The following is a 15163-nucleotide window of genomic DNA, read 5'->3' on the forward strand; positions in this document are numbered from 1 at the left end:
TGTTTAAACACCACTTCCTCTTTAAAAAAGGGGAGGAGACCGAAAGAAACTCTGGGTTTACCGAAGAAAACCTGCTCCTGACCAGGTTAGGTTCACAGAGTAAGTTGCATGGTAACTGACTCTGAGTATAAGTTACCTCTCTTTCAGAAACGGGCTTGACTTACTCTGCTTTCTCAGGTTTGACATACCTCCCATTCTGAAACAGAAAACCCAGAGTTTCCCTCATTTCAGTCTTAACATACTCAGAGTTTTCAATCTCCAATAATGCCAGTGGTTCCTTAACCTGTAACCAAAAAGACTAACACATACACACACCGACACAGCTTTTTCAAGGTTGGATTTGGCCAGGCTCTAACTATAAGACATCAAACATTCTTTCTATCAAGGAGAGGACAGTTTAGTATAACACAGTAAAGTAAAGACTTTAGCTATACGCAATGGTCACTCAAACTATTGGTTCCAATGACTATATTATATGTTTTAACACATGTTGGAGACCTTTCTCAAACAAAACAAGTTCATATTTCATTTCTGGAAGCCGGGCTAAATAGATAGATATTCAGATATCAAATACAGACATTAGACAATGCATGAAAACAACATTTCAGTATTCACACTGGTAACTTCTATAACAAAGTAAAATCTCATAAGCCGAGAAGTCATTCAACTCATTTGATATTTAGAAGGAAAAATATTGATTAATACATTGACTATCATCACTCATTAGATGTACATTGAAGCAGAACTGGATTCCAGAATCCACTCCCTTCAAAACAATATATGCAAAAGAAATGGATTCACACTTCCTACTTCCCTTAAACTGAGTTTTTACAAATAAAATTCACACAATATAAATGAAGGCCAAAGTAATTAAAAACAGCAAACTAATAATTATAAATCGAATGAACAAAAACTAGTTTTACAAAGTGCACACAATCACAGAGGAAACCAAGACATATCAAAACAAATGGCACGCATTCAGCCTCCAGAGTGTTTGGGGTGGTCCTTTTCTCCAGAACCAAGACCAGACCAATCAGGAATAGACCAATCAGGATCTTTGCTGGCTTGAATGCAGGCCACACCTTCTCCTGCAACAGACCCCCCTTTTTTTACAGTCTATGCCACAGACACAGTCAGAAACACAACACACACACTTCTAAAAGACATAAGAGTAAACACTATTCATTACCAGTAATCAAAAATGACTTCACTATTACTCACCTGTTTCATCTATGCATTCCATCTGTTCAATAAATAACTGTTACATAAAAATGTATATTGGTCTAATTTGACTCCAAAAAGTGAGGCTGATTACCACTTGGCTAACTGCTAACTTATAATATGGATTTGCAATCACAATTTTCGTTTCATGCCGACTTTGAGATGCAGTCTTAACATGATTTCTATGTTTATGTTTATATTCTTATGTATACATTCAAATTGATAAATATGAAAATATCTGACTTATGAGAAAATATTAGTAAGCATGAAGATGCACCCCTAAACCCATAAACCTAAAGCAGATCTACAAATGAGATCAAGTACAAATGAGATACAAATTCACACCAAATTAAACATAAAATAGGTACAAACTGCCATGATAATTGCAGTGCATGTTTAGAAAACCCATTAAAAAGCAGAGCAGCAGTGAGCAAAAAAGACTATTTATGTGATAAGTGTCTAGTAACCAACGAGGCTTAAATATATGGACCAGAATGGGTCTTAATTATGTATTCAGCATTCAACTTGTGTTTTGACATGTTCACAAAACATCTTTATTTGTGTGTAAGCTTCTCATTAAGACTCTATTTCAGATACAGATGCAGTGAGTATAGAGGTCCTCTAAAAAAAATAAGTTTGGTCCTTGTCCTAGTTTGATGTGATGTAACTTATTTTCATCATCACAACATTGTTCCTTTGTTTATAATTGCACTTTAAACATTTTAATAATGTATGCTCATGGAGTGGCACATGTGATTGTTGACATTTGTTTGAACAAATAGTAGTATAATTTTGGATGAATGTCAATAACATGGGTGGTTTAGTACTTGTACAGAAATGTAAATTTATATTGTGCTGAAAGAGCATTTGAAAGAATTCACATCAACTTTCAAAATTGTGATAAAACAAACTCTTCCTCATTACCAAGAACAATCATGACACTAAATGACAAGAGACCAGCACATATCCAAAGCTTTGAGCAAAGGCATTTCAAAGAAATGGGAAATCGAAACTGCTGTGCTTGTGAAAGTGAAACTGGGAACTGTGCCGTGCTATAAACCCCTGATCTTCTGATGGATATAAGCAGCTAATCGTCTTCAGTAATTAACAGCCTTAGACAGTCATCAAAACCTTAAACACAATGAAGACTGCTGCAGTTAGTGTTTTTCTGGTCTGTCTGCTTGCTGCAGAAGTACACGGTGAGTGTTGCTTATTAAGACCTATAATGCACTATTGATTCTGCAAAGGTTATCTCTTCTAAATAGTTTTAACCTCAAATAAATTATGTTCTGCAGCTAAAAAATCCTTAAAAAAATCATAATAATTATCTTCCAGGGCAGAACAAGATTCACAAAGGCAGGTGCTTCTGTGCTGGCAAAGGAGTGGATGTGGTTTTAAGAAAGAACATTGAAAAGTTGGAAATCATGCCTCCAAGTCCGTCTTGTGGAAAACAAGAGATTATGTAAGAACAAAAAACAATGATTTTACCTGGATATTCACACATTCTTAAACACATTCAGCTAATCTTTCCTTTTTTTTATTTCCAGTGTCACTTTGAAGAGTGCAGAGCGGAAATGCTTGAATCCAGAGTCTAAATTCACCCAGAAGTTAATCAGGAGGGTTCTTGAAAAGATGTAAGTGTAATTTTTTTTTTTTTTTAGTTTTGCTGTATGTTCAACTAAAACTGAAAAACAGTTTTTGAAATGATTAATTTTATGAAAATTCAATAAAAAGTTTCTGACCTTTACAGGGCCCAGCAGTCAGAGACGCTCATGTGAATCTGGATTAGCTGCTGTTTTACGCCCCTGAAGAACATCCTGATACCCATGAAATGCTGTATAACCTCTTGACATTAGACTGGAGAACATCTGTATAAACTGTTTAGTGTAAATATTTGCTTGTTAATTTATGCAACTGACTATAATTATAAAATGTTTTATTTCTTTTAAAATTTTATGTATATTATTGTTTTATGTACATTTTCTGTGCAGTGCATCTGTTACAACCCACTTATGGCGTTTAATTATTTCATTGTCCATCTGTGTCCAAATAAAAAAAAATTCTTAAATGAATGGGCTCTGTTAATTCTTAGGGAATTTTATTTTATTTCCCACCGTGCATGGTCAAAATTATATAGCATTTTTAGTGTACAGGACAATGATGCATCTTCCAATATATTATCAAGGGAATAAAGAATTTGCTAATTTAGTTTTTAAAGCACAAATTTGAACATCAGAAACATCATTTGATCATCATAGGGTAAGATGACCTTGTACAAGAAGGCTCCTGTGAGGAAGTGCCCTAAAAAAAAAAAAAAAAAAAAAATTCATTACATTTGATTTATGCATTTTGACAAGTTAGTTGAACAATTGAGAGTGTTACGAACTGCTCCAAGACACAAAGGTTGAGATCCAAACGCAGCTTTATTTGAGTAATCCAGTATCGTATAATCTAACCACAAGCAAAGGGTCAAGCACAGGAAAGCAGTCCAAACAAACAGGCAGGCAGGGGTCAAAGGCAATAAGAGAATCCAAGAAACAGGCAAGAACCAAGAGACAATGAAACTAGGGAGAATGCTCAGAGATGCAGTGTAAACAGCTAACAAAACCACACAGTGAATGACAGAGTGAACCAGGCTTATATACACAGAGTTAACAAGGCTATGAGGAACAGCTGATGACAATCATGGTTGATTAGTCTGGGCAGTGGGTTATGGGTAATGTCCGAGATGGTGTGGCAATAGTCCTGTGCTGCGTTCCAGTCCAAAACTGTCATGCCCTTCACTCGCAAACTTCCCTCCGTCTCGTTCACTCGGATGTACGTCATTGCGAGTGCCCACTACTGGCGGAAACTGCAATGGGCTGAACTGGAACGTCCTAAGCCCTTGATCACTTGGAATCAGCTGTGGAGTTGATTTATTATTTACATTTTTTTTCCTTTAAGAATTTGTTTAATGCAGCATCCAAATGTTTATGTGTGTTTGGGTTGTTTTAAACAAAAAATATATATAATTAATATATCATAGAGTTGTCTGTTGTGGTGGTGATTAGATGAGATATGTGGTGACGTCACAAACGTACTGCATTGTGGGACATATAGGTGCCTGAAGTGTACATTTGAAGCAGACTCGCTCCCTCGGTCAAAATCGAGGGAACGAGGGTCTGTCCATATAAACTTCCCTCGTCCACTTCACGAAGTGGAACGCACTTCAAAATGGCGGCAGGGATTCCCCCAAGGGGAAGTGCTTAGGGAAGTTCGCAAGTGCGTGTCTAAAAGTGGACTGGAACGCAGCACTGGGTTTGGCTATCAAGGGCACTTCAGCTGTTAATCGTGACAGAGAGACAAATCCAATAACATCATCCCTGTCAAAAAGATACATCTGAATTACATAATTGTTCTATGAATCATAAACAGGCCCAGAATTTTTAATGGACTGAAGGAATGTCATGATAGCAAAAACTGAATTCAGATTGAATGATTCTGCTCAGTGAAGTATATTGAAGATAAATGAAAATAATAGGGCTTCTGCCCAAGATCTTACCCTTTCTTAAAGACTATAGCTGTTCCAAATTAGACAGTTTAGTTTTAAAGCTTTAAAGTCGAAATGAAACGGAAGTTGTGACAGTCTTTTCTTCCAACTGTCTTTACTTCCCATTCTGTTAAGTCATGGCGTAACGAATACTGTTTCCGGGTCCAGGCCTCTACTCATTTCCATTGAGAACACTAACATATCACAGATTTAAAAGCTTTTAAAAACTCATGGTGTCTTTTTGATAAAGTATTGGATAGCTTGTGTCCATAATTATTACTCTATTCACTTCAACTTCAACTTTTTATTAATTACAAATCTTTCTAATCCAGAGGAGACCTGTGTGTGATATAACCATTAAAAAAATATGCTAATGATAATTTGATGTTATGTTTACTTAAGAGTGTTACTATGAAACAATGAATATGTTTTGATGATAAGGATGAATCACAGTGGATTTTGACTGTTCAGTCTCTCAGTAACTGCTATAGAATGAAATATTTCATTTGTCATTTGTAGAGCTGATTATAGCAGAATTGAACTTGTTTTATTGAAGACAGTTATTGAAATGAACTAAATTGAGCTGAATAATTATCTTGTTACATAAGCTTTACAGCAGAATTTGAATTTGCATCATTAATTCTGTCATGGGGGTGTGTGGAGATGAACCCAATTGCAGACAGTAGTCACAGCAACACAGTTTATTGTACAAATAACAGGAAAAACAAAGCCCACGAGGGGGCAAGACAAGACAGGACTACGAGTGACTAAACTATATGACTCTGACAATTAACTAGACTAGACTATAAACAAACAGCAAAAACAGAACTTTCTCTAGACAATACTCTTGACAGGACACTCACAAGGTTTCACAATGAATAACACGCCATGTTAGACAATGTACCAACACAGGACAGAGAACATGAGGGGATTAAATAGGGAGCAAACTAATCAGGAACAGGTGAAAGCAACAATCTAATGATTACAAGATGAGATAACAAGAGGGCGGGGTAAGGTGACAAGACAACGCAAGCACACAGCCAAAACAACATGGGCCTGTCATGATCCTGCCTCAAGACCAAGGAAAATCAGAGACAAGAAGGCAGAATCATGACCAATTCTGTTACTTTGTTTATATAGCCTATATATATATTGTGAAGCTGCTTTGAAACCATTTCTATTGTATAAAGTGCTATCAAAATAAATGTGACTTGACTTGACTGCAGAATAATATATTTAATGGGTGAAGTACTGTACATTCAATTTTGCCTCTGCAGAAAAGACCTTGGAAAAACTCAAGTGTGCAGTTTATAAGAAAATAACCTATTATCAGAAAGTGAAAGCACAAAAGGACACTCCAGTCATAATAGAGTGTCATTTTAGACTTGGGAGAAAACAGAAGTTGTACTGAATAAGGACCAAACTGATTACATGTTTATATCAGATGTTACAGTTTTGTATTATAAGAATAGTTCATATATAAATAAAATATGTTGAGAAGTTATCAGATGTAAGATTTAAAAATAGTAAAGCAAGTAAGACAGTTGGAGTGATTTAGACATAAACTGAAATATTTCGCTTATAATAAGATAAAGTCATTCTTTGATATTGTGCATTATTGGTTTGTCTTTACAATATTTCTGATGTGTGTGTGTGCATAAACACACACACACACACACACACACACACACACACACATAGTGAAGACAAAGCAATAATGCACAATATGAGTTTAAAGAATGACTTTTTAAATCACAAAACTGTTTTACTTCCTCCCCTACACCTACTATTATATCTTATATCTGATGACAGTAAAACTGTACTGTGATATATGTAAACATGATGACACAGCACTTAAAACACTTAAGTGCAATATCATCATAGTGTAATTGACATCATCTGCAATGTTGTTACTGTTAATTTCCCAGAAACTGGGTCTTATGAGATCTTATGAGATACAGGAAGTGTAACTGGAACTCAGTAAGATTCCATGCGCTAAAGCATCAAAAAGGGAAATCCCAGAATGTCTTAGACTTGTATAAAATGAAGCAAGTCAACTCATTTACTCACATTTGGTCAGCTAAGTGGTTTAAGGTGAAGACCATCAAGAGATTGAACAATGAAGACTGTGGCCGCTCTACTTGTTTTTATCAGTTTGGCTATTGTTGCTATCGAAGGTAATATTATTTTTGCTTATTTTAATATTTTACTAGCTCAACACAATCTGTTGCTTTGTTGTTTCAGACTAATCATTTTCATCATTTATTTCTACCATCCTCTAGGGCAGCCTGGGCTTGGAATCCAAAGATGTTTATGTCGGAGTCCTGGTGTAAAAATGGTGATGCCAAAGCTGATAGAGAAGGTGGAAATTCACCCTGTTAGTCCATCCTGTGGACGTCTGGAAGTTGTGTAAGTATATTGATTATTTATCTATCTATAGATTATTCATCTATCTGTTCATAAGATCTATATAGGTGATTTTTTATTTTTTAGCTTTATCTATATTCACTTAAAATAACTTGACTGTGTCTAAACAGTGTCTTGCTGAAGAACGGTGGGCGAAGATGCTTAAACCCAGAGTCATTGTTTACCAAGAATATCATTGAGAAGATTGCAAATAAGACCAGGTGAGTCTTATCAGTGACATTACAATTGATACTGAAAATTTGAGCTAAACATCTTTCATATGTTAAAAATGAAAAAAGGATAAAATGAAAGAAAAAAAATATATATCATATTATATTATATTATATATATGTGTGTGTGTGTGTGTGTGTGTGTGTGTGTGTGTTAAATATGATGATATAATATGGAATAATGTTTATTTATGTTTATTCTTTTTAGGAGTGCTCAGCGAAAAGTGTGAAGTGGGTCAACTGCATTTTCAGGTGTGAAGGTTGTGGCCAGTGTGGATTTTTATTAAACAGTCATTAAAAAGCTGTATTGATTAATTTTACAATAAAATATGTTATACAATATTTTATATTTTATATATATTTAATTTTTATACAATAAGTTATGAGTAGTTTAATTTATAATACAAAAAAAATAACATGTTATCACAAGTTTGTGTTTATTGTCAGAGAAAATGTTCAAATAAAATCTTATCAAGGTTTAATCATTTTTGTCTGAGTTAATGATCTTTGTTAGTGGTTCCTGGACAAATATTAGTTATGCCATATGTTATATACTGTGCATGGCCTCTGTCTCTGTGTGTGTAGGAGTAATAACACTCCTACTCCAACCTAGTTTTAATCAGGTTCCACAGGCTCACAACGCTTGTTATAAACATTCTCTGTCAACTCAGGTTTAATCCAAAGATTACGATTAAATTTGAAGTATGTGCACCTGAAAGTGTGACACGTGCGGCAAACAGCAAATCACACAGAACATGGAGAGTGCCAGTTTGATTCACTTCTTGTGAGAGATGGTGGATTCACTTCCCTGCTGAAGATTAAAGGGTTAGCTCACCCAAAAATGAAAATTATCCAATAATTTACTCACCCTTAAGCCAACCTAAGTGTGTATGTTCAGCCAAACACAGTCGGAGTTATATAAAAAAATATTCTGGCTCTTCCAAGCTTTATAATGAAGTGAATAGTACCAGAGATTTTGAAAAAGTGCATCCATCTGTCATAAAAGTAATCTATACAGCTCTAGAGAGTTAATAAAGGCATTCTGAAGCGAAGCGATGCATTTTTGTAAGAAAAATATCAATATTTATAACTTTATAAACTATAACCACTGGGTTCCGGTAATGGCCATGCGCAAGTCTGTTTCCGGCTAAAGAGTGACCTCTGACCCGACATATGACATATAAATGGATGAAGTTGTTAGTATAAACAAATATGTTAATGAGTATATAAAAAACTCACACTACTCATTTCTTCAAATATATAAAGATGGTTCGAAGAGTATAGAGACGGGAAGGACAGGGACTGCATTCTATGTTCCAGAGTTTAAGGTGAGGAAGGCTGGAAGGATAACAGATGGCACATCAGTATATACAGCTGAGATGCAGCTATTCTAATGGCACTAGAGTGGGTTTATGAAGTTAGACCTGATAAAGTAATAATATGCTCTGATTCAATGGCAGTTCTTGGGAGTTTACAATCATTGGAAACAAATAGAACTGACATTTTAGCAGAAATCATAATCAGGTTATACAGTTTACGACAGGTGGGAATAATAATTCGATTTATGTGGGTTCCAGCACACGTGGGAATTCAAGGTAATGAGGAAGCAGACAAGATAGCCAAAGAATCATTAAAAATGAAAGAACCAAATATATACATTTCACTCAGTAGTTTAGAAGGAAAACATTTTATTTTAGAAGTGTGCAATAAGAAATGGCAGACAGTTTGGGACTCGTGTCATACAGGTCGGCACTATTACAAGGTCCAAAAAAACATAAAAAGAGGCAATATAATTCACAACTTAAGTAGAAGAGAACAAGGTAGTTTCACACATTTAAGAACAGGGCATACTTTACACATTATAGGGAAGCATAACACAGGTTGTGATGTCTGTTTAATAGAGGAGACATTGAAGAAATGTAAGGCTTTTAATAAAGTAAGGAGGATTCTTAAGGAAGAATTACAAGCAGTAGGGTGCCAGGAATTCACTATAACCAACTTATAAATGATGGTCCAAATTCAGGAAAACAAATAAATGCAGTCATGAGATTTATTAAGAATAGTGGGTTATATAATAGGAAATAGTTCATTCTTTTCACACTCCATCACAGTAGGTGGCGTTATGCACCTTTAAAGTTGGTTTGCAACCCGCCATAAAACCAAAAGAAGAAGAAGACATATGACATAGGATCAAGGGGGTAATCCATCAGCCGGAAACCGAAGCTTCCCCGGGGGCCGCCATTGATTAGCAGACCATCACCTGCTGTTCGCATCCATTGACTCCTATTCATTTTGGCATCACTTTGACAGCGAATAACTTTACATCTGAGGCGTTTAAAGACTCCATTTGTCCATTTTTTTTTTTTTTTTACACGAAAATGTATAAAAGGCTCCATTACCTTGTATCTTACATTATGGCCCCGTAGAAACAGTTTTTGTAAAAATAGGCTAACGATTGCGTCATAACCACGCGACTCTCTGTCGCACAGTAGAAAGATTACCGTATAGACAGGAGGAGAAGCTCGCAGGCAATCGGGGGGGACGTGGAGGCAAAATGACAAAATTATTAATCAGAATACTTAGCAAAAGTTGCTCCTGCTCCTAGCTCATGGACACCTCCTACTCTCGCTCTCCGTTTCTGCAAGTTTCGGAAGGGAATGATTCAGATTTCTCTTGGCACAGCTACTAGAAGACAGAGGTTGCTCACGTCACATCTACGTCGTCAAGCTCAGTTTGAGTCTGCGCAGTACGGTCAGCCATCAGGAAGTGAGTGCTTCTAATTGACTACACTTTTCTCCATTGAAGTCTATGGCCCTGTCCCAAATGGCACACTCCGGACTTGTGGACTTCCTCAGAGTCCACACTTTGGTGACGTCATGTAGTGCAGACCTATAGGGCCCTTGGCGCGAGTCCACGAGGGCGCATTGAGAGGTATTTTTGGGACAGACTCGATCGTCAAGCCGGAAATAACGGTCTGGTTGTTGTTGGACATGAAGAAATCACATTTTTGCGCTCCGACGTCTTATCTCCATGTCAACTACACAGCCTAATTTTACAGTTCTATATTTTGATATTGCGCATGCCACCTGGGCATTAGACAATAGATACTTTTGCTAATTTGCTTTTAGATATTTTTGCTTATACTACATGCTTATTTAAATGATGTATACAGTTGTACATAATAATACATAATGTTCCATTTGAACTAAGATTACAATTTTAACACAAAATGAAAATGTGCATGAGTTTCAGATGAATTTACAGGTTTCAATATTCATACTATGTTTACATATGACTCAGTAAAGCCCTGACATTCGGTTCTATTTATTTAATGAATCATAATGTGATCGTATTATTCAACACACTATTATTATGTTTGAGACATCAACCACTGGTCGATGACCATAATGTTTGTATAAACTGTAGGTAACAACTGGTAAAATGTACATCTAGGTCATAAAAAACATAATATTTTCTTCTCAGCCATGTCAACAATTATCTGTGAGCGAAATTTCCTCCCATCCGTTGTCTGATTGGCCTGTCGCAAGGATTCCTGGGTAGTTAAAGTGTGTGAAGCCTGCATCTATGCGGGCTTCGCGGAAGACCGCTTCAAGGGTACAAAGGGGGCGCTGCTGAACACACTTCAGAGCATTAAAATGCTGAATGGGACGGCCTACAGACTCGTAGACTCGGCGAGCACGCGCAAGAAGAAGAAAAAGAAGATGAAGAAAATTGTCTCGGGTTACTTGACTGTAACCCTGTTCCCTAAAAAAGCAGGAACGATATCATACCCTAATGAGAACGTTCTTTGTTCAACCGGCTGTGAAGCATGTGTGGCAAACACACCAAGAACTTGGCTTAAGAGGTTATAACCTCTAACGATGACGTCATTGGAATGCAAGTTCGTGAGAGGATATAAATGGCATGAAACGGACATGTTTCCAGGTTACAACTTTGTCTGAAGAGACTAGACACGCCCACCAGTGCGGCAATGGGAAGCAGCATCTCATTCCTGCTTTTTCAGGGAACAGGGTTACAGTCAAGTAACCCAAGATGTTCCCTATCAAAAGCTAAACTCGATGCTGCGTATCATACGCTAATGAGAATGAGAATATGAACGCCACCGCACTAGCAAGTGTCTGGACCCTTCAAGGTTGTGTAGTGTGTCCGCACAAATGTTGGATGTCTCAGATATTACCTTGGGATGTTGACTCAAGGACACGGAAACCCGGAACAGCATGAACATCCAAACTATAAATCTGTTAAATATGTGTGGAGAGGACCAGCCTGCCGCATCACATACATGTTACAAGGGGGTGCCCCTTGCCAAAGCCTTGGGGGATGCAAAGTTTAAGCAGGATGGCGAGACAGACAGAGCCTGCAAATCCCCAATTCTCTTTAGAAAAGTAATAACCATGAGTGTCATGATCCCGGTATTCTCTCCTGTCTCTGTCTCCCCCTTGTGGCTTTTGTTTCTTTGATTCATTCATCTCTCTCTGACACACCCACACACACACACACGCTCGCTCTTCATTCACACACACCTCGCCCGGACACACCCACTTACTATTACGCTCATTCTACGCCAGCTGTTTTCCATCATTCTTCTCTTTACTCAATCTATCTCCTCACCTGCTTCCACTTTCTTCTAATTAGCGTTCCTACTTCTAGTACCCCTTTTCCCATTTTCCTCTGCCAGATTATTGTCAATGTTTCTTACGTCACGGAGCTTACCTGCTAGAATCTTGTCTTGTCCTGTCCTGTCCTGTCCTGTCTTGTCTTGTCCTGTCTTGTCCAAGTCCGGTATTGGTACACGTGTTTCTGGAAGCTACGCGCTGTCTGGACTGTTTAATGCTGAAGCTTTTCTCTGCCCAGCTACTCTGCATCTGATGACGAGAGACGGACCCCGAGCCCAGTTTGATTTGATGCTGCTGAATGCTGAGTTGAATGCTGAGTACCTTTGTGGGACTGTTCCTCGGTTGATTTATTAAGAGACTTTGAGTTCATCCTATTTTCTACAACAAGAGACATTCTGTTTGACAGCTACGCAGCCTGCCTAATTTCCATTAAAGACCTGTTGATCTTGAATTGCTTTTGGGTCCTAATTCCTGAACGTGTAACGTGACAATGAGTAAAAAAACATCTTTAGAGTCAGAAGCTTGACAGGCGCTGACTCTAGTGGCTCTAGTGGGACCTGGCCTTAGTTCTTGAGGGCCTATTCAAGAACTCAAGAACTAAGGTCAGGTCCCACAATGGGACTTTCACTCTGGTGCTGGTGTACCACCAGCCTTGGAGGGGTGATGGGGGTATGTGGCAGGCAGAGCAGGGGAGAGAGTTGTGGGAATGAGTCTCACGGAAGGAGAACCGGAAGGATAAAAGGAGGAATGACAACACTGCAAGACGGAAGAGGACCAGGGGTGTATTCCAGAAAGCTGGGTTAACTTACCATCAGATTAACCCTGAACTCTGGGTTGATTAACCCAAAACCGGCTTACTCGGGGTATGTCGGTTCCAAAACACCTGTGTTGAGTAAGAGTTAGTTTAATCAACCTACTGCTAATAACCTCGAGTTAATGCGCGTGCACGGCGAACATATAAAGGCATTTTCAATGGAACGCCGAATTCAGGAGTCACCATGGAAACTAAGGGTGAAAAGTTATGTGCCGCGTACTTCTCCGAAGCGGAGTTAGAAGTTTTAATGTTGGCTTATGAGGAGTTCAAGCCCATTATAATGAAAAAAAGCAATACAGCTGCCTATGCGAGGGAAAGACAATTGGCTTGGCAAAAAATAACTGACAGAGTAAATGCGTACGTTTTTTTTATTTTATTACATTTTAAATATGCTTGCCTTTCTTTTGTTAATTTGCAAAGTTGAACAATTGTCTTTTTGAGCATGTGGCATGACTCGACAAGCATTTACTTTTCTCTACATCAGTTTCTTAAGAATACAGTGCAATGTATGTTGACAAGAAATATTTAGGCCTCTTGTTTTATAAGGTGTAATCCTTCTGGAGCCAAAATAACTCTTTCCCAAGTCAAAATGAAACACAAAAACATTCTCCAAAAAGGTCATTTTATTTTAACTGTTGTAAGATCAATGTCTTAAGTTACTTTTACAGTATTCTTCCTATATAGCTAATAGAAAGAAGGCTGAGGCCCGTCTAACTGGCGGGGGTCCACCTCCACCTCCTCTCACCCCATCTGAGGAGTTGGCTCTTTCACTTAATAAAGGTCGCCCTGTGGTCGATGGTATAACAGAGGGCACTTCGTCACGAATCGTCAGACTTTGCTACCTCCCACAACAACTCAAGTGACTTGGTACAATGTAGGTATACCATATTAGTACTTATGATTATTTAGTCATACGTTTGGACAAAACAATCATTAACTCCTGTCATTAGGAAGAAGGCTAAATGCTTCCCAAATGCAGTCATTTTCACTTGTGCATTATGCATACATATTCTATTTTACAGCATATATGCTGTATACAGTAATCTGTTTTTTTTTTTATTCTTGCATGTTCCTAATGCCTTTATTCAGTGTCTGTCATACTTTAGTAATTTACACATTGAGTATCTTTTTTTCTTGCAGTTGCTGATGGACGCATTGTATTATTGGATCCTCCTGAAACCACACAGTCTGTCACAATTGTTAGTGATGCATTTTAAGAACCAGTTGCTTTTAGATCTTTCACTTTGTCTGCCAGACAAAGTAACCTTGCATATTTCCACTCTAGGTAGGATGATGATGAAGAGACCACATCTGCTGTGACTGAATTAGAAAGTGCTGGAAGACCCACAGAGGTATGATGCATAAACTGGACAATGCATAGCTTTTCAGATGGAGTGAAAAATGTGTCATTTGTCCTGTGACAGAATCTAGCTGGGGATGTACATGCAGATGAGGGTCCATCTACCTCTACACATAATCTTAGCAGTGTAAGAACTTGTCCCTGGTTGTCCTTATTTACATAATGTTACTATGTGGCAGATTTTCTTCTTTAACCATCTTATTTACTTTGCCTTCCTAGTTGTCTGCAAAGGACCTGTATAAGGTCCATCTATTAAGGCAAATTAAAAAAACTGACATGGACATGGACCTTATACAGCTTCAGCTAGAGGAGAAAAGGCTGGCCATTAAAAAGGCCAAACTTGAAATAGAACTACTGGAGCATCGCCTTAAAGCTGCCGTCGGCAACATTTTTTGATCATATTCAGTGAAATCGACACTATAATCCGATAGAACAACATAAATAAGGTGTTTTTAGAAAAAAACCCGAGCTTCTAACTCCACCTGGAGCGTGTTATTTGTTTTGCAAAAATCCACCGCTCCCGGATCATCGGGTCCAATCAGCGCAGGGGGGTGTGAGATCTGACTGTCAATCACAGGTCGTGCACACGCCACCAGTGTTGCCAACTTAGCGCCTTTGTCGCTATATTTAGCGAGTATTCAGACCCCTCTAGCGACACATTTTCAAAAAAGCGACTAGCGACAAATCTAACGACTTTTACTGGTATTTTTGGAGACTTTTAGAGACTTTTTGACGTGAAACCGCACATTGTTCTTACTCTTCTCAACGAGCAGCGGGTGCTGCCGTTTGACCCATCCCTGTGGCAAAGCACTCACAGGCGGCACAGTTCTCGCGCACCAGCCTCTTCCAGCTGCATTTTTGGACGAACCTCAGTAACCTCCAAATGTTGCCAGCACAGTCCTGCGAGCGCGAGGTTTAATTGCTTTCTCGTTGCCGTCACGCACCTCTTCGTCTACCCTGTTCAGT

The 15163-nt window shown here is 38.0% G+C and overlaps 2 protein-coding genes across 2 annotated transcripts; both read left to right on the forward strand.

Moving 5' to 3' along the window:
- The first annotated feature begins 2311 nt into the window (after positions 1–2311).
- On the forward strand, positions 2312–3265 carry LOC311294477 (C-X-C motif chemokine 11-6-like). Its single transcript, XM_084415387.1, has 4 exons — positions 2312–2420; positions 2557–2683; positions 2769–2855; positions 2972–3265. The coding sequence occupies exons 1-4, from the start codon at positions 2363–2365 to the stop codon at positions 2997–2999; spliced, it is 300 nt and encodes a 99-aa protein (XP_084271513.1). The 5' UTR covers positions 2312–2362; the 3' UTR covers positions 3000–3265.
- Positions 3266–6792: 3527 nt separating this feature from the next.
- On the forward strand, positions 6793–7868 carry cxcl11.1 (chemokine (C-X-C motif) ligand 11, duplicate 1). The gene is made up of 4 exons (XM_084415388.1): positions 6793–6927; positions 7033–7159; positions 7288–7377; positions 7595–7868. Exons 1-4 carry the CDS (start codon positions 6870–6872, stop codon positions 7614–7616), a joined length of 297 nt encoding a protein of 98 aa, XP_084271514.1. The 5' UTR covers positions 6793–6869; the 3' UTR covers positions 7617–7868.
- The last annotated feature ends 7295 nt before the right edge of the window (positions 7869–15163 follow it).

The sequence above is a fragment of the Rutilus rutilus genome (genome assembly GCF_951802725.1).
Source record: "Rutilus rutilus genome assembly, chromosome: 7".
Lineage (NCBI taxonomy): Eukaryota > Metazoa > Chordata > Actinopteri > Cypriniformes > Leuciscidae > Rutilus > Rutilus rutilus.